At 44.0% G+C, this 23,212-nt stretch overlaps 1 protein-coding gene across 16 annotated transcripts in view; it reads right to left on the bottom strand.

Annotated features, from left to right (window-relative positions):
* The window catches only part of AGAP1 (ArfGAP with GTPase domain, ankyrin repeat and PH domain 1), a 315,433-nt gene that overhangs the window by 141,691 nt on the left and 150,530 nt on the right, over window positions 1-23,212 (bottom strand). For all 16 annotated transcript variants that reach the window (XM_048310096.1, XM_048310097.1, XM_048310099.1 and 13 more), the window contains one exon: window positions 22,333-22,425. In XM_048310096.1, coding sequence (XP_048166053.1) covers window positions 22,333-22,425 — 93 coding nt within the window. The remainder of the gene's footprint in view (window positions 1-22,332; window positions 22,426-23,212) is intronic.

The raw sequence follows: 23,212 nt of genomic DNA, 5'->3' as shown, positions 1-23,212 counted from the left end.
GAAGGATCTCTCCCTAACCTTATCCTGATCTATGAGCCTATTTCCTAAGTTTTCAAAGGCTACAAAATACTATTTATCTCTCTCCTCCTTAATTCCTTATTTAGCATCAGTAAATCTTAGTATCGATTTAAATATGGATATTCTTTAACTTCTCCTATAACGTACTCCACTTGCTTCTGAAGATCTGAACACTTGAAGATCACAGCTAAATCCTCATTTCAACATTCCTTTAGGTACAAAGAACATCATTTCCTTTACCAAGAACAACTAAAAAGCCTGAAACTGAGTTCATCTACTATACAGTTTTCTCTAATACCTACAGCAAAATGGGTATTAAGAAAAAAAATGTGCATTTTCAAAAGAAAAGCTTGAAATTACAACTACATTGACATATATTTGTCTCTATATAAATGATTGGTTTTTATACCTCTGTTTGCAAAATACTATTGATTAAAAAAAAAAATCCAGTGACGACAACGAGAAGAATTTTCTTCTATCATAAAACCAAACATGTAAACACTAGACCAACCCAGCTGAATCCATCCTATTAATCCACACACGTTTTCCAGAAGACACTGCCAGCTTTGCTTCAAAAAAAACTGTTCAGGGATAGAATTGCCCAATCTCTTGCATTTCAGAGGCAAATTCAGAGCAAAAGCTTTTTCCCTCCACTGTTCCCTAGAATTAAAAATAATGTGCATTTAGTTACCCTTCTGCATGAGGTAACACCATCCAAGGTTGATGTTCATTTGCCATATAAATCCTCAACCTGGAAAACATTTTGGCGCGGTTCTTACATCAGGGATGATAATTATGTTCTTTCCTTCCACTGTGTTCATGCTTGGTTTCTCTCACTTACAAAGCACACAACTAAGTGTCTCTTTTGGGCATGAGAAGGCTCTTTGCTCCCTCTGATTCGCCTCCAGTGGCAAGATGCAAAGCCTAAACTCTGAGGAGCTCCATGTGCCCTTGGAGCCACCTGCAAAGGTGGAGATTTCACAGCCCCTTTAGATATTTGCTCCAATATTTGAACCTGGTGGGAAATAAAATATGTTTCTGCATCTCTAATTGGAATTTCTCTTGCCTCAAACGTGTCACAGAGTCACTTCCTCCACCCTACCTTTCAATGAGCAGTGAGGTACACGAGAATTTGGACGAGGTGCACATCCTGCACAAGTGAGGGGCTTCACACACCACAAGCACAAGCATCAAAGCACAGCAGCTGCTGGGCTCTATGACCCACTAGGACAACCAAGCTGCTATTCCAAAATGGAACAGGCTCCTTCTGCCATCAGCAATGTCTCTTCTGCAGTTATACTGTGCCATCGGAAACGGAGTTTAACTCCTATGTTACTAATTTAACTTTCAGGAAGATCCTAGAAAGAGGTAGGTGTGCCCATGGAAGCATGAATCCTAAAAGAATTTAAGCCAAACTAAAAATACATATTGCTGCTGAAATGCCAAAGAAAGAGGAAAACTTTACCAGTCTGTTAAAGACACCACAGAGGAATAATGCTTTATGTACTTTCAAAAAGAAACAAGCCTTTCTTGTACCCAGAAACTTGAGTTACATTTCCTCGTGCTGACACTCACATTAAGGAGAAGCGGTGCTTGTCCGAAGCCTGGAGATGATACTGCGAGACATGGGAGTCTTCATCTCCAATTCAAAACCTCCAGATGAAGGGAAAACACACAGGCTTGCTCCTGAACCTTGTTCTCCTCCAGCAGGTACACCTGTCTACAAACCCAGCTCAGTGCCACGAGCCTACTGTAAACACAGCAAGAAAGCTCCTCTCCCCTGATGCATCCGTAAAAGGATGCGCCTTTGGTGGAGGATAAATTTGACATCCGAGTCCCCTTCATCCGCCTCGACACCTTTTACAATCCTGATGCTTTCAAGATACGTGGCTAAAGTTTCTCCCCTCCTGCAAGCAAACCAGTTCAACCCACAACATAAGTGAGATAAGGCCACCAAAAGCAAACAGAGCAAAATCTAATTTATTTTCCCGGTATTGTCGAGGTGAATTGCACCGCAGAAGAAATTAAGGGTCCTTTGTCAGCATCCCAACTTTCTGGAGAAATGCCCCGTTTCTTTTAGTAAATCCACCTTTTTAACCTCTTTGTTGCAAAGTGTCAGTGGCGGATCAGCGCCGGGCAGAGTGACGAACACACAGAAGCCGGTCGGGAGCTATCGGGACTCCGATCTGGAGCTCACCTACACGTTAACTCCTCCAGCTAATTCATCATCCCGGCACGACAGCCGGCCTGATTGGGATCCTGGCAGGACAATACGGGGCCCGGCTGACCACCAAACCCCAGCCCAAGGGAGGAGGGGCTGACGGGCACGGGATGGAGAAGGCCTGAGATAAGTGCTGGCTGTCAGCACAAGGACAAAGAAGGGCAGGCCCTGGGGAGAGAAAGGAGATAAAAAAAAATCTCGACAACTGCTTTATCTGATGAGGGTTATGGCTAATTAATTATAAACTCAATTACCTAACCCTTACTTCAGCAGTCTCTATTCATTAAGAGATAAAACCTGACTGACTGCTAACTTTCCCTTGCACACCCGCACGCACAGCACGCCGGCTTCGGGTTTGCACACTTTGCCACACAATTCTCAAAGAAGATCTCCAAAAGCCCTCATATCCCTGTCAACTTTGCGCTGGCAGGATGGAAGATTCCTCCTTTCTTTCCCCCCTGCCACCCAGCGTACCCTGTGTGGCGCCATGGGAGGGCCAGGCCTCCATGCTGTGCATTGGCATTTAAAAGCAAAGCCCTGGCATTAAACAATGGGCATTAGGGACATCAAAGCCCCCTTTCACAGCCAACTCGCTGCCTCCCCGGGCTTCTGATCTGCTTCACATTTCCAGATGAGCCTTTAATTTTGGGTGCGAAAAGTTTGGTGGTGCAGCTCAGTGGTGTCGGCTGAACGTTATTCTCCCGAAGTTTGAAGGTAACCACGGACATGAAAACAATGAACTCTAAAAGCCCTCGGCCAAGCTAAGGCTTGCTAATAACATACGCTGAATTTTGCATGGAACGTAATAAAAATGTCTGTTTTATCACTGTTCAGATTCCAGCCGCGTTCCTGCAGTGCTTGGCCTCTCCTCCAGCTCCAGTTCTTGCCCCCATGCCTTGTGCTTGACACAGGCTCAAACATCCCTGCGGAATCAATCCTGCCCATTAAAAGAAGGCTCCTCTTAATCGCTCTCCAAAGCTGCAGACCTGTCTCACTCCCACCTTTTGAATCCTCAGATATTCTCAAATCCACATTTCGCTTTGGCTGCCCTTTGCTCTGGCTCTTCCCTTTCTACAGGATAATGTTCTTTACTTACATATTTTATAGAGAGGTCTCATCTATATGTGTGTGTGCATATCCATAATTATCCATATTGATATGAAACAACAAGGTGACCACACTCACGTGATGTTTCCCATCAGAACTTCTAAAAGAATAATTTCTTCCACTCCATAGAATGAGGGATCCCAGCTCTGGGTCCGTTTCTCACACTAAGTTCCTATTTCAAATCCCTGTAAAGTGTATTAACAACGCAAGATTTTGGTTCATTCATGGTGCATGGTCTTTTAGGTCACTTTTCCATAATCTACATGCACCAAATGAAGTAAGAACAATGCAGCCAAATAATCAGGCTGGGCAACACACATTATTGAAGCTCTTCGCTGCAGAGACATGATTATTATAATATATAATATTTTGGCCTTTATTAGTATTATTATTATTGTTGTTGTTGTTGTTATTGTTATTATTATTATTCAGTCTTATTATTTGGTGTTGGTGAGCACCTTATTAAAGAAGATTTATTTTACTAATACTTATGGTTTGGGACTTGAATGATGTGGTCCAGTGGTTTTCACTTCGCTCCTGTGATGCTTACGTGTGGCAGCGCTTTTCTGAAACACGTTCCTGCATTTGGTTCCCTTCCTCATTTGTCCTGCTGACACCCAGGGCCTTCCCTACATCCCACCTTGCTCAGCTCCATCTTCCAAGACTTCCCAAAGAAGCCAAAAATCTGTTGTTATACAAACTTCAGAGACTTTTTCACTCCATAATTTAACAACTTCAATTCAAACTGTTGTCTCATGATTTTAAAGCGCAGCACACAGGCAAGTTCAGCTACAACTAAAGGCTGTCTGCTTTGATGGAGCCTTTCAAAATATGAAAATAAAATTCTTGAACACCACAACCCCACACAGCAGCCAACTCAACTCTGTTTATCTTCTGAGTAACATGACGAATAATAACATCACCCACCCCGAGCTTCTGTGCTGTTCTGAATATCAACTCCACACCTTCCCTCACCACAACCAATTCCATATCCAATTAATATTGACTTTCTTGCTCCCCTTTTCCATGAAGTTAGAAGGCTTATGCCATGCTTTCATGGTTGAGTTCTTCCCACTGAAATTTGCTGATCAGATCCCTGTGATCTTCTGAACTTCTTTTGAACTTCCAGCCTTTTTACTTGGCAGCACAAACCAGACTGCAAAATCACCCAAGTCTGAATCACCCTGTATTGTCTCTACCTGCTCTGACCAACAGTTCTGAAGATATTCCAAAATCACAGCATGGTTTGGGTTGGAAGGGATCTTGAAGATCATCTCCTTCCAACTCTCCTGTTCCATTAATAAAGTTTTTAAATCAATACCATTCCCTTCAGCTCTCACCACTTAATCCTTCACCTAAGAAATGCAATTACAGGTGCTTAATACACCTTGAATAAAACCACACAGTTTTCTGCTTGTATTCTGAACTATTAAGAAGAAAGTCTGCATTAGGTTTATTTGGAGTTATTTATCTCAAGCTGCCAAGGTAGCTGACACCTCTGGTCAAATCCCAAACTCAAGACGCTGGGAAGGGCAGATACACACCCATCACCTTCCCTTTGTTTCCCAGAATTGTAACAAACCCATGAAATCCCTACAGCAACGGGATGAGGATGCACCAAGCACCAAAACCATCTCATTTATTTCCAGGCTCCCTTCCACCACACTTCTCCCTCTTCTCTAGGGCTGTAACTCTCCCCTGTTTTGACAGGAGCACGAATCCAGCTGTGTTCTGACCTCCCTCTTCAGCAACGCGTATGGAGGAGTTCGCTGCTCCCTCTTCACCCAGCTTTGCTGCAAATAATGACCATTTCGAGTCTCTTCCCCCATACATATTCACTTTTATGTACTCCTATAACTTTTTATCTAAAGGAAGATGATTGTGCTTTCAACAAATTACAGCTTAAAAGAAAGAAACAGTAAAAAAACCCAATGCCGTTTTCCATCAACAATTTCACGCAGCTCTTTAACTTAAAAATATAAACTCCGCTTGAAACAACCCCACACTCTGCAACACTGTTCTCTCAACTGCCTTCCCATCATACCAAGAGGATTAGGGGGAAGAAAAGGAAGACTTGTCCCATTCATCAATAGAGGAGTTATTCATCCGAAGTTTATTATCTCAGGTAATTTGATCAATACACTTCACCTTTATAGTCCCGTTGTCCTTGTGAGCAAAGCATTTTGCGTTTTATAGTGAGATGGTTATTATGAAGGCTATTCGCAAGGAAATTCTCTGCAGTTAAAAGTTTTTCCAATTAACTACATTTAACATCACTTAAGCCATAAACTGGCGGTTACATTTCCCATCATTGTTGTCGGAGTGTGGCGGTGCTCAGGAGGCAGGCAGAGCACATTTGGCAAATACATCAACCAATACTTTGGAATGGGAAGCAAGGAATCCCTGCCAGCTAATAGAGAAAGACTTTTTCAGTCTTTTTTTTTTTTTTTTTTTCAGTGCAGAGTCAGGAATATGAAATTAAAAAAAAAAAAAAAGGGTGGATTAGTAGAAATCCTAGAAAAAAAAAAATCACAAAGAGCTGCCTCAGTCCTTGGGATGCTCCTCGGGATCAATCGTTCTCCTTTCACGCAATGTCACAACTCCTGGAATGGTCTGGATTGGAAAGGACCTTGAAGTTCATCTTGTTCCACTTCTGAGCCATTGGCAGGGACAGCTTCCACTAGACCAGGCTGCTCCAAGCCCCCTCCAGCCCAGCCATTGTGTTCCTTCCTGAGTTTTCTCATTCCAGAAAACCGTGGTGTCTGTGTAACTGAGCTATGAATTACAGCACGTGAGGACAAATTCCCTGATGTCCTCCAGGTTAGCATCTCCAAATCCCACTCTCCTCACCCCACACCTGAACTGCTTCCTCCTCACTTCCTAACCCTCAGTGTAAGGCACCACAAAAGACACGGGGAAAGGCTTCAAAACAGAAGCAGAACACCAAATTCTCAGAGATCAGCTGTTCTAAGGAGAGAAACCTCTAAAAACTTGCTAGAAAATAAAAAATTATTATTCCTTGAGAGATATCCTCAGAACAAACTAGTTCATTAAAGTCGTATCAGCACTTGTAATTGGCCCTTGTTGGCCAATAGAAGGAGACATTTGCAACTTTTCCCAGGAAATTATATTCTAAATCCTTCATAAGGTGGACCTTGTCCTTTTCTGAGGAAACTTGATAGCAGTCTTTAGTATTCACTGGCATAATTAGGACTGCAGTTAATTTCATTAAATTCTCTTGCTGCTAAATGAAGCAGATTATGAGACATCTTTTATTGCAAGGCATGAAATTACAGCCTGTCAGCTGCCAATGGTAGAGTAAAACTAATGAATTACAGGGTAAATAACACCAGAATTAACCAGCCAATTTAACATAGCAGAGAACAAAGTCATTTTTACTTGGAGCCACCACTGCTGGGATCCCTTTCAGCTGAAAGGGAACCAACCTCAAATCTAAACAACCAGGAAAGCCACGTTTCTTGGGCAGCAGTGTTAAAAAACCAACACAGCCAAGAAGTTGGGAGAAAATTGGTCAGATACGTACAGAAAGGCATCGCTAAAATATTTAAATTGTGGTATGTCCAAGTAGTTTGTGCTGATGTATTATCCTTTAGCCAGCCCAGGAAAAAGGGCAGAGGAGCATTAATTTGTTGCTATTATAACTGGTTTAATGGGGCCAGCTCTTCCCAGGCAGCACGAGACACAATCCCCATTAATGAGGGCCAGACACACTGTGGGTAGATAATTAAAGGAAACAGAAAGCAGGTGTAACCAGCCACTTCCATTTCCTACTCCTGTCCTTCCAAACCGCTGACACAGGACACAGGAGGTGCCTTCTCTATGCACAGCACACCAGGCCACCCCTCCCTGCCAGGAGGGCAGGAGGAATGCTCTTTGGAGCCTGCCAGGAGGGCAGGATGGATGCCCCTCTAAGCTCTGACCAGGAGCTTCCACAAGCAAGGACTCTTCCCAACACTCTCCCGAAGCCTGTCAGGTTGTTACACACACAGAGACAAATTTTTGGGGCTAAGGAGAGAGATTTGCTCTGTGTAGGCTGGTGTCCCACTCCCCTCTTTTAAAAAATTTCTTTAATTATTTTTATTTTAGAGTTTTATTTAACCCTAGTTGTACAAGGAACAAACCCCACCTCTCTCAAACTTACATGGAAATCTTGTTATGTGGAAACAGAGGCTGAGGAAAAGAACAGCAAAGTGCTTATCCCCACTCAAACAAAGGAAGGCAGATACCTGAGTGCACGGACAGCAGAAAGAGTCCCAAAATCCTCACGATGCCAGTGAAAGCAAACAATAAACCCGAAGAGAAATGTAAATAAAGCTTTCATCTCAGATTAATGCTCCCATTTTTCTGACACGAGGATTGTTTTTCTTACAGCAGCGTCTCTCCATCTCCAGGAACAGAGTCAAGGTACAGGAGGTATCAGCAAGGAAAAGGTGCAGTGAGAGAAAGCCCCTGTTACTAAAAGAGCTGATCATTTCCTCATTTTAGCAAACATTTCATATTGTTATCAGTCCTTCACCAACAAAAAGCATTTTAAAATTATGCTTCTGGTTGCATTTTCAACAGGTTTCTAAGAGACATCACCTCAAGTCACTTTGCCAGCCTTTTAGAGCTTTAAGTTCAACATCAACCAAGTTTGATGGAGGGGCAGGGACACCAAGGGGGTGTTCTGACAGGTTTTGTCCAGTTTCATACGTGCCTGCAAGACTGAAAATCCCTGCCTTAGAGAACAGAGTGTAGCTGGAATATTCTGCTGGAGGATGGGGCAGGAGCCTGCCTGCACTTGGTACCAGCATAGCACACTCTGTTCCTACCCCACAGAGGCAGGGTGAAAAAACTTATGCAATTTATCCTTCTAGTGGAAAGCATCTCAGCCCACAGCAGGGGGTGGAATGAGATGAGCTTTAAGGTCCCTTCCAGTCCAAACCATTCTGGGATTCTATGTTTGACTTGAAAAACTTGAGATGCTCATTGACCTTCCAAAAAAACCATTTACGTTTAAAATTCCGCATGTAAATCTACAAACCCTAGAGCAACTAAAAGCAAACAAAAGAAGAACTACACAGCAGAATTTGTGAACACCTTCCACTAGACCAAGTTGCTCCAAGCCTCAGCCACCTGTCTCCATGCTGGAGTGGGGAAAGGAGAGAACAAGAGCCAAGGGAAGCCAACCGAGCACCTGAACACTGTTGTGTTCACAAGAGAGGAACTCCTGTGCCATCACTGCTGATGCCACTCCAGAGCTCCTTGGGACCAGGACAGCAGCACCGTTCAGAGAGGCTGGAGGAGAAATCACCTATGCAAAAAGAGCATTTTTGGCAAAAGAGCAAACCTTAAACCAAACCTGATTTTAGAAGTTCCAGTCCATGCTGTGAGTTCGGAATGAGGTTTCTCACCAAACCCCTTCTCTAAGTGTGTCTGGGAGCTGATTTGCCCTGAAGTCATCTCCAGCCCATGCAGGTCTTCCACACTCCATGCAGAGAGATGTTGCCTCTCCTAATTTCCTCTTTCTTTACTCTCCGTGGCTTCAATTTCCATCGCATTTCAGGCAAACATTTTAAGACCCCCAGACCTACTCTGGACCAACACTGATACCTTGCCTCCAGCAGTGGGAAGCTCAGAAATCTGACAGCATTCATGCATCAGCTCCAGTGGTGTTCCTGAGCTCTACAGACCCAGAGCTCCAGGCACTGACAAGGAGCTCCAGAGGCACCAAAGAGTTGCTTCCAGCCAGGAATCAATCATGGTGCTTCCTGCTTGGAGACAGCAGCACCTCCAGAACCAACACCTCTGGGGACTGCTGGGCCATTTTCTGAGAGGTTGTCAAGATTCCTGATGTTATTATCACCTGGTTTTTATTCTCACTTTCCATCTCCTTCAGAGTCTTTGCTCAGTATTTGCCCTCCTTCCTCTTACCTATTTAAAACAGATTTTGCTTCTCACCTGTCTTATTGTAGCAGCACAACTCTGCATCAGAGCTCTGCCCCTCCAGTTCTCTTTTCCATCACACTGGCAATTCTTTCCCCTCTTCTCTTACCTTCAAAGCCCCTTGCTTTTGTCTGCCTTCACCTACTGCAGAAACAGGGAGCTTGGACTCCTTGTGCTGCATAAACACACAAGAAACCTCCTGCATCAAAACACCACACCAACATTAACAAGTGTCACTTAATTGGAACTAAGTGTGACTTAATCTGTATGGGAACTACTTAGAGCAATCACCATTCTGCAAGATTAAAGCACCAACAACACTGATCATGCACCTGCTATTTCTCAGCTACAAACACGGTATTGCCACGAACTCCCAACTCACAGCAACGTTTGCTGTGCAAAGGGCAAATTGAGAAAACGTTCCCAAGTAGCTCCTTGCCTTGCATGAGCTTAAACGAACACAAAATGCCAATTCTCAGAATGCTGGGCACACTTCAGCACTCTCTCCACAGCAGGAAGGGGTTGTGCAGCCCACCTGCCTGACACAGCTCTGCAAACCTGAAAATCTGTTATTGTTCAGGAGATGTAGCTCACACAAAAAGTCAACATACACATATAATTCCAGATTTGCAGAATCAGACTCGGGTATTACTTAACGTGAAGCACACCAGCCATACGTATCCCTGTGCTTACTCAGTTTGCATCCTAAACAAGAGTTTTCACCCAGTTTGCTCAGAGCTCAGCTCTTAGTCAAGGACTTCCAGTGCATCTCTCCCCCCATTGAAAAAGTTGCTTTGTTTTTAATTTGGCCATGAAACAGCCTGTACAATTCTGATTCCTAAAGTGATGATACCTGCCACCTTAAACAATCCCTGCTCTTCAATTCTCCTCCGTACCAATGCATTGCTCACTTCAGACACCAGAATTCCTAAGCAATTCAACCACTTAGGTAATTTCAATTGATTTTTCTTTCCAATACCTCCTGCACTTGAAGATTTCTTAATTCCCCCCCGAAATATTCACAGAGAAGAGAGCATTAGATGTTAATCTAGCTCCTTGATTTGTAGCAGTTCTGCAGTTCTCTACCCAACCATTTAAACACTGTCATTCATAATAGGGTGATATACTGTACTATAAACCCTTTCGCAAATGGTACGTCTTGGTATTTTTCTTTTGTGACAAAGACTCAGATTAGTTATAAAGGGGAAAGAAATGGACTCAGTGCTCAGACCTTCCTACAGAAACTCACTGCTCAACAGCCTCCCCCCTTTTTTAAAAGGAAATCCAGCCCCTCTTCTTCAAAGAAAGCCAAAATCACTAAGCTTTTATTTTTCCTGAGAGAGAACATTCTGTGGTCTGACAGCCCCCAGAGCCCAGCAGCTTTCTCCTACAGTATTAATCCTGAAATCACAGAATCCCAGAGTGGTCTGGATTAGAAGGGAACTTAAAGCCCATCCAGTCCCACCCCCTGCCATGGGCAGGGACATCTTCCACTAGCCCAGGTTGCTCCAAGCCCCATCTCCAACCTGGCCTTGGACACTTCCAGAGATCCAGGGGCAGCCATGACGTGTTGGAGGCCTCATGTCAGATCCTGGCATTGATTCCAGGCACAGGAGCCTGTCCCTGGGGGTCGCTGGAGAAGTGTCTTGGTGAGGTACCAGAAGCACATAAAAGCAAAAGGCCATCCAAATTTGGGTTAAAGCAGCAGAAGTTGGAGTGGGTGGGTTTTAGTCCCATTCCAGTTCATTCTCCCACACTGCCCTTGTTTTTTCTGGTTCTTTCACACAAGGATGAAGGTACACGTTTCAAGCAGACACATGGCACTGTCCCCAGAGCTGAACAAAGCTCAGTCCCCTTCCAGCCAGCTCAGACCACGCTCTGGCTTTAGGGCTTGTTTACACCCCCACAGACCAGATCCAATCCACACGGCAGTTTTTAGCCAAACACATTTGGATAAACTCTCAATTAAGACAGAGTGGGGCTGTATCAAAATACTTTACATCTGTTACGTTTGCTTCATGCACTTAGTTGGAAATCCTATCAAAAAAGCAATTGAGTTCTCCTGGCAGGTTTTAGTCTGTATAAACCACTCTGTCTGCTCCTCACTGGAATAGTTTCTGCTCAGGAAAACTAAACCCCCAACTGTGTGTTCACATTGCTTTTGTCTTCTCCCTAGCAGCAGTTACAAAGTTCATTTCAAGCTTTACAGCTTTAGGACATCTGTAAGTGAAATGCATCCGGGTCATCTGATCATGACACTCATCACAACGTGAAGGATCCTTTACAATAAACAAAACGCTCAGTTATACAATTTTTCTCCCTGTTTTAACTCATACAAAAGAAACTGAGATTTCATTTGTAAGAATTGCACTTTAATTATAGAATACTCGAGTGGTTTGGGTTGGAAAGGACCTTAAAGACCATACAATTCCACCTTCCTGCCATGGGCAGGGACACCTTCCACTAGCCCAGGCTGCTCCAAGCCCCATCCAACCTGGCCTTGGAACACTTCCAGGGATGGGGCAGCCACAGCTTCTCTGGGCAACCTGTGCCTATTATTCCCTTTAAATTCAAAATAATTAAGTACCAACATCTGGCCTGGCTGCTAAGACTGCTCTAAAGATGTGCTGATAATTACTGCAGTCACAGGATTTTTGGAATAAAAGCAGGATTAGAGAAAACAGTATTTAAACCAAAGAGTAAGGACTTCCATAGCACATATTTCAAATATCCAAACCAGTTATAGTCAGAGCACCAATGCCTCAAACACCCCATTTCCCCCCCCCAAAGCAATATTCCTTTTTCATGCCATTTATTGTTTTTACTTTGCCATTACTAGCTATATTCTGGGAAAATACCTCCTCACATGTTATACATTGAAGCGCCAAGGCTTTAAAATAAAACAACAAAACACAAACCCACACAAAGTAAGACAGGAAACAAGGGATGCTGGGCCAACACCCCCGATCCAGATTCACACACAATTACCACACAATTAAATGGGAGCAAAAGAACGATGAAAACATTCCGAATGCCCAAAGTTTGCTTTGTTCAAAATATTAGGCTAAAGGGCTTTAACTGCGTGCTGTTCAGTTTACTCTTTTGATTGCTTTGCCACTATGTAAATCAATTTGTTAATGTTCCTTACAAAATGCATGAGCCAGTTATACTGACAAACACACAAAGCTCATTCGTAATTAGCAGTTAATTAGTACGAAGGAACAGATGCTGTTAGAGTTTCAGCAGGCGAACAGGTTCTGTAAACAATGCTTATAAATCTAAATGAATTTATTAACCACAACGCAACTGTCAACGTTTTGCTGGCAACCACACAAATATGGTGGAATCCCCAAAACATCTTTACAACATATTAATAATCATTGTGTCAACCCAAGTCTACCAGGCAGCCTCACTTGCTAACTGTCACAAGCTTCCTACTTAATCTTCTTATGTCACTTCTCCAGACTAATTCCTCATGCCCTGGGAGAAGAGCTGCAGCCACCAAAGCCGGCCCAGATGCGCATGGATTCACCTCCGACACACAGCGGCTCCTCGGAACAAAGGCATTTTCCCACTGCTTCCCTGAGCAAGCGTCCCCATCATGCTGGATGCAACCTGGCCCAGTAGAAGATGTCCCTGTTCATCTGGGGATTTGGTCTAGATGATCCCTTAAAGGTCCTTTCTAACCCAAATCATTCTGATTCCAGATCTCGTCTACTGAAAAGAAGTAAAGGCCATTTCTGCCTGCTCTGCTGGCTGATTTGGAGGTGTCCCCCCAAGCCAAGCCAGCGCTGAGCTGCTGCCGACACAAGGGATTGCAGGGAGTTCTGTGAGCTCAGAAGGGGTTTAGGTTGGATCTCAGGGAAAGGTGCTTCCCCCAGAGGCTGCTGGGCACTGCCCAGGCTCCCCAGGGAATGGGCACGGCCCCGAGGCTGCCAGAGCTCCAGGAGCGTTTGGACAGCGCTGCCAGGGATGCCCAGGGTGGGAGTGGTGGGGTGGCTGTGCAGGGCCAGGGGTTGGACTTTGATCCTTGTGGGTCCCTCCCAGCTCAGGATATTCTGATTCTGTGGCTATAAACTCATGCACTCAGCCACTGACCAATGCCATCGTTTTGTGGGGGTGTTTTGATTACCTGGACAGATGAAGGTGGCTCAGATAAAGAGACTGCATCTTGTAAAGCATTTTCTAGATGCAACTATTGAAGCATCACCTCGAGTCAGAGGCTTTTGGCCAGGGGCCAGCTCGGAGCCTTAGGGCAACAGTGAAGATCCCACAGTGCCCTCGCTGCTGTCACTCTCTGCATGTCACACTGACATGCCACCCTGATATATAACACCATTCCAGCACTGGAAAATTCTAATAAATTTTTTAAAGTCGTATTATGGCTTGCTTTATTGATGTTCCCTTTTACACCTCCATTGCTTTTGCTCATTGCCTCTCCTCTCCACCAAAGCACTCTGACAGCTGTTCCCCACGTTCTGTCCTGCGGATACTCCAGCATTTGCAATATCCAGCACACAGAACAGGATGAGAACATCCCAAATGTATTAAATCCTCCATAGTCTCACCAGAGGGACTGCTTAGCTTGCTTCCTGTAGGCTCCAGCCCTACTCACTCCATTGTTACTGGACCCAAAATCCTGGAAGTTGGGGGAGCCCGTTCTCAGCACCAGGCACAAGAGGAGGATGTTCATGTTAGAGCCTCAGGTAAATACAAATGCTCTGCGCCTTCTCTTACCAACACTGGAAAACAGATCCTTGACTGGTTTATCCTAAAGAGCAGCACCTGGCTTCTTTTATACAATAGGCATTTCTTCCCCCACTTTTTAAAAAAAATTGGTATTTTAGATAAGAAAAGCTCTTTCCCTATTATTTCTGCAGAGGCTGATAATCTCCTGGCACTCTGCTCCTCCCTGCTTCCATTCTCTTTCCACAGTCTCTCCAAGGATGCTTAACCTGATCAACACTCTATTCCAAACAAAAGCTGGAATGTCTCCTCTTGAATCTTCTCCTTTTGAATCTTAAGGATGAGCAAGAGCTACAATCACACCTGATGTGTCAGCTAGGAAATCATCAGCTGCTACTCTAACCCACAAGTTTGTCCCTGTCTCTTTCAAGAAACATCAAGAGAACTACATTTGGATGGGATTTAAAATAAATGAATCAATAAATAAGGAAGATGGAGTTGAACACTTCTTACTGGCAGTCATAAGCAATCTACGACCTCTTATGGCATTAACACATAAAACATTTAGGAAACACATTTATAAAACATTCAGGAAACATAAAATTTCCCTACATTTTTAAAGCTGGTGATCCTGCTACTCTCCATCATTGCCCTACAAAGCACTGGTCTCCTTTGCTCACTCTGAAGGCTGGGCCACACAAATAAATGGAACATTATGTTTGAAATTGTGTGCCCCCTGCCCAAATCAACACTAATAAACAATTAAATACACCCTTAGCTCCAGGTCACAGCCATGGGAAGTCAAAAAAAGAGATGGAAAGTCAATTTCTCTGAAAAGTGTATTGATAATATTTCATTTATGGATCCTTAAGTGCACCTGTGGAACAGCTGTAGGGAGCTCACCTTGGTCTAAGAATGCTTGGCACTATCACTGTATGACAGGCCTGGGTATTCAAAGTATTTAGAGGTGCAATAACATTTTATAAGATGTCAAACAGAAAATTCATATTTTAGGGACTACAAAAAATTAGGAGACTAATTAAAAGAAACATATTAGAAATTTAATCTTTATAATCCAAAGACCCAAATTCCAGCTTCTTCCTGCAACCCTCAGACATCCCAGGAAGGGAAACCAGCAGACTCCAGAAAGCAGGAGGAAGCAGATGGGAGGACCCAGTGGGACAAACTGATGGATGCATGAGGAAAAAGAGGAATTGTCTCAATCAGAGAGGCTGAGGCTCGTGCCCAGGTCTGCAGGCTGTGGCCAAGAGGCAGAAGAGGCCATGCTCTTGGAGTAGAAGCCTGATCCTTGGGCAAGGGAAGGGTTTAACACCCGGAGCTCCCAGCTCTAGATGTCCAAGACAGCTTTTCAATGCTACTTTATTTCAAATTCTAAGGACTACAGCTTTTCTTGGGATGGCATCTGAAACTCATCAAGTGGAAAAACCCACAAACCAGGCTTCCACAGTCAAATTAAACATTATTCCAGGCAGGTACATGGAGCTGAAGCCATTCTTCTGATGTAAGGGCACATTTGATCTAATTGGAAAAAATATTTCAAGTGCACTGGGAATAGTCACTGTTAACTGAATGCAACAACGAAAAAGGAAAAAAGAGCATGCAGACCCCAGGGAATTACCAAATCAATTAACAACTAATTCAGGAACTAATTTCTGTATTGCCTCTTAGCACAAAACTGTATCTTTAATTTCTCCTGCAATAAGCATCACCATGATAGTCCTAACACACTCTGACGCTTTAAATGAGTTTACAAGTATCTCTTTTTGATTGGCTATATAACATTATTTCTTCACAGTTCAATGCAACCGTAGCCAAGTGCTCTGAAATATTTAATTATACTGGTAGCGACCAGTTAACAATTTACAGAACCACAGCGAGCACAAAACATTTTATAACTGGTAATCAGCTAATTAAAAAAAAACCCCAGTAAAATGTGTATGTTCTGATTATAAACAATTGCAGAAGAATTACACAGAAGATTTCAGCACTAAGAGTATTTGGCACCACACCATACCCTGGTGTTTGTACAAGCTGATCTGGAGACTGATTACTGTGATTAGACAGACGTGTGACAGAGGAAATTACACCTCACGCTGGAGATAAATAAATCAAACCATGTCATCTGCCAGTTCCTTGTAAATCACGTCAGTCCTGACTTTGGGAAAGCTGCTCCTTGGAGACACCCAGCGCTGCCTTGCAAACAGCAGTCTACAAACCTACCTGAGCATCCATAAGGAAAAATACAAAGCAGAGGGAGTTTTGGTCAATGCTCCTTCCAGGACCTGAGGGGAGCCTAAGAGGAAGATGGAGAGAGACTTTTCACAAGAACCTGGAGTGTCAGGACAAGGGGATATGGCTTCAAAGAGGGCAGGGTTGGATGGGATATGGAGAAGAATTTCCTCCCTGTGAGGGTGGGGAGGCCCTGGCACAGGGTGCCCAGAGAAGCTTCCCCATCCCTGCAAGTCTCCACGGCCAGGCTGGACATTGGGGCTTGGAGCAGCCTGGTCCAGTGGAAGGTGTCCCTGCCCATGGCAGGGGGTGGAACAAGATGAACTTTAAGGTCCTTCCCAACCCAAACCACTCTGGGATTCTCTGTTTAGGAGCAGCAGCAGCAGCACAGCGGGCTGGGTCTGTGCGTTGGTGAAACAGGGGCTTCAGTGCAGAAACACACAGCTGTAAGGAAGGGAAGTAAATCCTGGGTTCTGTGCGCCCTCCACGTTTGCTGCCATCCTTCTGAACTGCTTTTGGCCCCTACCTGCATTAGCCACTTTCATTTCAAAACACAACCTGATGCTGAACTCAGACAGAAGAGAGAAGCCACCAGATAAGCCCAGGCACTCCTGGCTGTAGCATCATCTGTCTGTCGTGCTCCTCTAGATCGTTTTTTTCACCCTGTCAAGTCCGATGAATTAAGCAGCAAGAGCTGCTAAGATCGTTGCTTATTTGTTCTCTCTTCTGGTAGACTCCAAGTAAACACCTGCAGCCAGGAAAGCTCCTGCAAAGACCATTTACTGTTTGTGAGGACGGCGAGTCTCGGATGTGACACTTGCCCGGAGCACTGCAGTGCTCTTGTGGGAGTGAGGATGACTAAGGACATCACTTTGACTGACCAGACATGGCAGATGATCCCTTTTCAAAACCTACTGCCACGACAGTGCCGTGCCTGCTGAAATGCTCCAGCAGCTGGACAGACAGCTACGGGTATTTTAAGGGAAAACACACTGCAAGCAGGATGATCTCGCAGCTTCAATGGAAGCACCAAGGTAACAGCACTGTGTGTTATTCCATGCAAGAGCTGTAATTGTGTAACTGGTGCTTAAACATCCCAACTAGGGCTAAAAATGAACAAAACCAAGTTTAGGGAGTAGGAAATCTCTAGTGAAGCAGAGGCAAGACTGACCTACACCTGTGGGGAGCTGAGGAAAAGTGACAGGTTTTTTAACGTTAGACATTTGATGAGAGCCTCTTCAAAGTTACCTCTGCTGAGTTTAATGATTTTTTATAAAATTCAGACGTATGTTGGGAAGTGCCAGTTTTGTTTATGCCCATCTTAAGGAAAAACTGCAAGTTGTGCATCCAGGAACCAAACTCTTCTTCATGAACAGCAGATCAGTGATGCCACCCCATTGCCTTGACATAAAAAATATTTGCCATTTTTAGGTCAGAGTAAAGGGAAAAGAAAAAAGACAAAATACCTAATTTCATTAAGATTACTTTAATGTACTTAAATGTGCCAAGCTGGCAGGCAAAGAAGGTCATTTGAAATATCACCTAAAAGTAAAGCCTCAGTAAGATATTCCACTTTCTCCATTAATCCAGCCATTTGCAAACTGTGGGAAGGGAATGGATTCTGAAGTTCACCTTTGCAAGTCATGGATGGCAAATTTTTCACTGTGTCATCAATACAGCATTAACCATTAGAACATTTATTTCCAATCCAGGCTTCAAGTTTGTCATCCCTGAGTGATGCAGGAATTTGGGCGGCAGGAGAGGTGCAGCACCTCCCAGGGTAAGCCAAGGGTGGAGACAACCTGTCAAACATCAGTTTTGGCCAGTTTTTGGTAAAAGAACAGTCAAGGTTATATAGCTGGAGTCTATAATGATGTGAGCATCTGTGATTAAGTGCAAAGGGCAAAGAGAAGAAGGGCTGGGAGCAGAAAGTCAAGGCCAGCCCTTACGTATTTATTTACACTCCAGGCTGGGGGGGGATGGGGGCAGGACAGAGGAAAAAAAATAATAAAAATTAAAAAAAAAAAAAAGAAAGAGCACACAGCTGCCATCCCAAAAACAGACCTCCCATCTGCCACCCACGATTTGCATGTCACCTTCTCCAGGCTCATTTGTACTTCATTAACTGCCATTGACTTAACAAGATTTATGCAAATGACACCATAGGAGCTCACTAACTCCCACTGCAATCAAGTGATTATGTATGTACAATTCTCCACAGCAATGAAAAATTAATACATGACAAGCCCCCTCACCGCTGAGCTGAGCTTCTTGCTTTTATTTTTCTTGTTGTGTGCAGTTTTTTTTTTCAAATTTGAATATGCCCTACTGATAAAGATTTCCCAAACCCACGAAAACCGAAGTAATTTTCCCCAAACGCTACAAAACCTCCCATCCTAGAAAGCTAAGTCCCCAAAACTGTACAGCCCAACGTGTGCTTCAAAATATTCACTCAGGCTTACCAGGAACAAGTCTTCTTTTCCAGAATAAATGGGTTTGAAGGGAGGATTCTCCAATCAGAGCAAGCCACTCGCTGTATTATTAGCAGTGCTACAGAAAATAGCTTAAATATTCTTAGTTTAAGCACCTCTTTCTCAGAAGTCCAGAACTTTCTACGGATTTTAACTTGGAGCCAATATTGTTCAAGACTTTTTCTGACTCCATTTGACTTGCACAAGACATTTAAATAGCACACAAGTGAAATTTTGTACCCTTTTTTAAAAATTCTGCCATTCCCAGTTCTCAGCAGTTGCTCAAAGTCCGGGATTTAAGGCATGCTGATATGGCTGTGCATGCACAAGGTATTGGTACCTCCCCAGGAAATGGGCCTTCCCAAAATTTCACTCACCTTAAGAGTATTTTGGCAGGAGTGAACAGCCACCCTTTAAAAACAAGCCTGCTTTTCATTGCCTGCATTTGGGGTTTCTGCTGGGAGCAGGAAGGGTCATCAGGACAGCTTTATATGGCTTAGCCCAATAAAATCACATTCAGCACTGCAGTGAAAAATCAGCTTTAGCATGTAGAAAGGACGCAGAGAATATGAACATTAACTCTTTTTGACCAGGCTGCTCTGAGTTAAGGATAAAGCCCTGAAGGAATGACGTGTTTCCTTGGAAGGAAAGAGGCTACTCATAATTTCACCTCTTCCATGGAATCCTGGAATGGTTTGGGTTGGAATGATATTCCATCTCATTCCAGCATCCTGCCATGGGCAGGGACACCTTCCCCAAGACCAGGTTGCTCAGGGCTCCACCCAAACTCTCCCAAACTCCCAGGGATTTCCTTTAAACTCACAGGGATTCAGGGACCAAGAACAGGAATGCAGGAGCAGGTTGCAACTCTTGGCTTCTTTTGATCAAAACCCACTGGCAAGCTGCGCAGGTCCGTTCCTGGATCCAGAATGATCAGCAACTCTTTCATAGTGCTGGGAGAGATTCCATTTTTCCTCAAAACCACAACATTTCCAGCCTCCAAACAACTTGTTTTGGCTGGAGGTTTTATCATTTGTTTGTGGGGCGTTGTTGGGTTTGGTTTTGATGTTTGTTCGGGGTTTTTTATGGTGGAGCTCTTGTTGTTACTGTTGTTTAGCTTTATTCTCCCACAGCAATCCTGGGAATGCTCCAGCCTGAAACCAGATTTCTCTTTCTATCCCTAAGTATCCCAAGCAATAAGAGACAAAACAAGAAGAAACAGGCTCAAGTTGCACCAGGGAAGGTTCAGGTTGGATATCAGGAAAAATTTCTTCACTGAAAAGGTGGTCAGTCCCTGGCACAGCTGCCCAGGGCAGTGGTGGAGTCCCCATCCGTGGAGGGATTTAAAATCCATGAGGATGTGGCACCTGGGGACATGGGTTAGTGGTGGCCTTGACAGTGCTTGTTTAAACACTGGACTTGGTGATCTCAGAGGGCTTTTCCAACCTGACTCTCTGATTCCGTTTGCCACAGAAAACATCGTGATGGAAGAGGCTTCTCATCTTAAGAAGAACAGCAGCAGTAAGACTTTTAGGTTGAGAAGTTCCCTTTCACATCCCTCTGTCTTACTCCCAATTAAGGTATGAAATAAGACATCAACTTTCCTAGCAGGAATTTCTGCTGCCTCAGAGACAGGTCCAAGGCACCTGTCGAGCCCCCTGAGAATGTGGCTGTATCAACAACTGATCCTGGAGCCACCTCTACTGACCAGACCTCCAAAATCCCTCCTCTTGACATCTCAGTGTGATGTGAAATCCCACTGGGAGCAGCCACCCTGCAGCACTGCACACCTCCCAACCTCCCATCCCCAAACCCCAATGAACAGGATGGATCTGCTGAGGACACACATCAAGGATTTGTAGGTAATGGCTTGTACGTGACAAAATGAAATTACCATAATTGGGACTAGTAACAAGAAGGACACGTTCCCAAAAGATTGCTCACATTTGGTACACGAGCAGGGTTGCAAGGAGAATTTTTCCACACAGAAATTCCAGCTATTGTAGGGGATATTTTGTTACAACACGTTGTGGCACAATCACACTTACGATATTTATCTTACAATACTCTCCCTACGAGTGCATTTTTAATCAAATTAATTCCGTACCACAGCATTTTAGGAAAGAACAGTATGTATGCCTGGAATAAATATTGGCACATCCACTCCTCAGTTTTACATTCTCAGCTGCACTTTTGTTTAATTAGCATTACCCAGAAGGATTGCAGCCGGTCTAACCCATCCTGTACCATACAAAAGCTGGAGGAAAATAAAATTGTAGCTTGCTTCAAATGCCTGGAATCTCCTCCCCTGAATGCAGAGCCAAATACTGAGCTCCTGTGCTTTCAAACTGCTCTTCTGGATTGCAGTGTGCTTGATTAAAATTTGCCTACTAGAGATTCACACACGACAGCATTTTTGCTGCCTGATGGTCCCAAAAGGTCTTTTAGAATGACTTTAAGAAGAAAAATCACAGCTGATAGTTAAGGGTACAAAATCACCTCCTCCTCACATCCAGAAATAGAGGAAAAACACAAAACACCCCAAAATATGTAAACCCAGCTCCACATGGGACATCCAGGGCTACCTGGCAAGGTAAGGCATGGACTGAGGGAAGATTAGGAGAGGCAAGTAAGCCTCTGGAGGGCAGGAAAGGCACCAAAACAACTGGAGAGAAACTTGTGGGAAGAAAATAAGTGGCAAAGAACAGGAGCTTATCTCTAGCAAGGCGACTCACACATGAGTAAACACTTGCAAACACTAGCACAGAAACCGTGTGAGAAGCATTCCATGGGAACGTGGAGATGTCAACCCCATGGAGTCAGTGCCATTTCATTTGAGAAAGTCAATCATCTCATTCCCCAAATACTTCCCATCCAACACTGGCACTTGCTCTTGCCTTGCAGAGGAGTGTTCCCAGCTACAATTTAGCATCGAGTTTCCAGGCTAATGAAAGCGCATCTAAGCTAGTAAAACAGACCAAAACAAATCCTCGGCTTCAAGTCCTGTTGTGTAATGAGAAAGTTTAATTAAGGCCACACATTACAGCTGTAAACGTTCTCTTATATAATAAGGTCTAAATGAAACTGAACCTAATCAAAGTTACAATTCCTTCATTAGCAAATTACAAACAAGAGCGCGCAGCTGACACACCGGCCATGATTATCACAACTAATTGCCTCGTTGTTACGGAGCAGCCTGAAACTGTGTTCAGATGTCCGTCTGTGGTAGCAAATTAGGGCCACATCAGGCTATTCCTGCGATCACAAGGGGCTCTTGTCGAGCGATCTGATTTACCCTGCGCCTGGCAGCACTCGGCCCAATCAAAGCCCCCTCTACAAAGGCAGCTTTGAAGCCAGCACAGCCTAGAAACCCGCTCCATATGCAGGCCGGCAGACTGCACTTCATTAGGCCTGTTGTCACATTTTCCCTCTTCTTATTCTAATGATCCTATTTTAATACACATAGGAACCTCTCCTAATTGATGTCAAGTGAGTGACTTCCACATTCATCACCGGCGCACATCAAACGCCGCTCGGCGCTCGGCCCCGCCACCGCAGTGCCACGGACCCGAGGTGTGTCTCCCAACTATGGAAAGCAGGGGAGGAAAAAAAATGCAACTATTTCAGCATTACCTGTTTAATTGGGATTGCTCGGCCGCTTCCAATGCTGTCTGTTCTGCTCTCCAGGACCTTCTTCTCTTTGTCTGGGTCGCTCCCTTTCCGAGACTGCAGAGCGAAAAGAAAAGTTTGTGCTCTATTAAATGCACACGGAGGATGCTCTCATTTGCCTTTTTTTTGGGGGGGGGGGGGAGGGAGAAGGCAATTAAAAAATTATTTGGCAGGTAAATCTAGGCTCAAAAGCTGCGGGTTGGATCTACACAAGTACACAACCATCCTAAAATCCGAATAAATTTCCCATCCGCCACCCATAAATTTCAACCATCCACTAGTTTGAAATGCATTTGGGTTTAAAGAGTTACAGCTTCACTGTCTGAAGATCCAGAACATCAGAGGACACGTTTCTGAAGTTTCCAACAGTAGCTCCAAAGCGGAATGAAGGTGCCATCTCCTCATTCAAAAATTTAATATACCCACGCATACATTTAATTCACACCTGTGTGGTTCTTAGAAAAGTCAGCAACTATTTAGAAATACGATTTTATAATGCTGGTTTTGACCATGTGAACTTTAACTCATTATTTTTTTCTGCTTTGGGATAGTTAGAAAGTTGGAACTGCAAGAAAAGCTGGTGACTGATGCTGGAAAAAGTTATCTCAACACAATGTGGAAAAATTAGCATGAGGAGGATTTAACCAATGTCTAAAGCCTGAATTGCTTTATCCTGGCTTTCTCTAAGGCTGGAACTGCTGCAGGAGTAAGGTCACAGCGCTCACTTCTTGACTTTAGCAAGTTACATGGGAATTGGAAGAAGTTACTCAGGGTGCAGCCCGTTCCTGCGACAGAACGCACGAGCGCAATGGTTTTGACAGATTTATTTTATTACAAAAAGAAG

This window comes from Corvus hawaiiensis, chromosome 7 (genome assembly GCF_020740725.1).
Source record: "Corvus hawaiiensis isolate bCorHaw1 chromosome 7, bCorHaw1.pri.cur, whole genome shotgun sequence".
In the NCBI taxonomy this organism is placed as follows: Eukaryota; Metazoa; Chordata; class Aves; order Passeriformes; family Corvidae; genus Corvus; species Corvus hawaiiensis.
The sequence above is the reverse complement of the archived record's forward strand: the minus strand, read 5'-3'. Positions and strand labels throughout refer to the sequence as shown.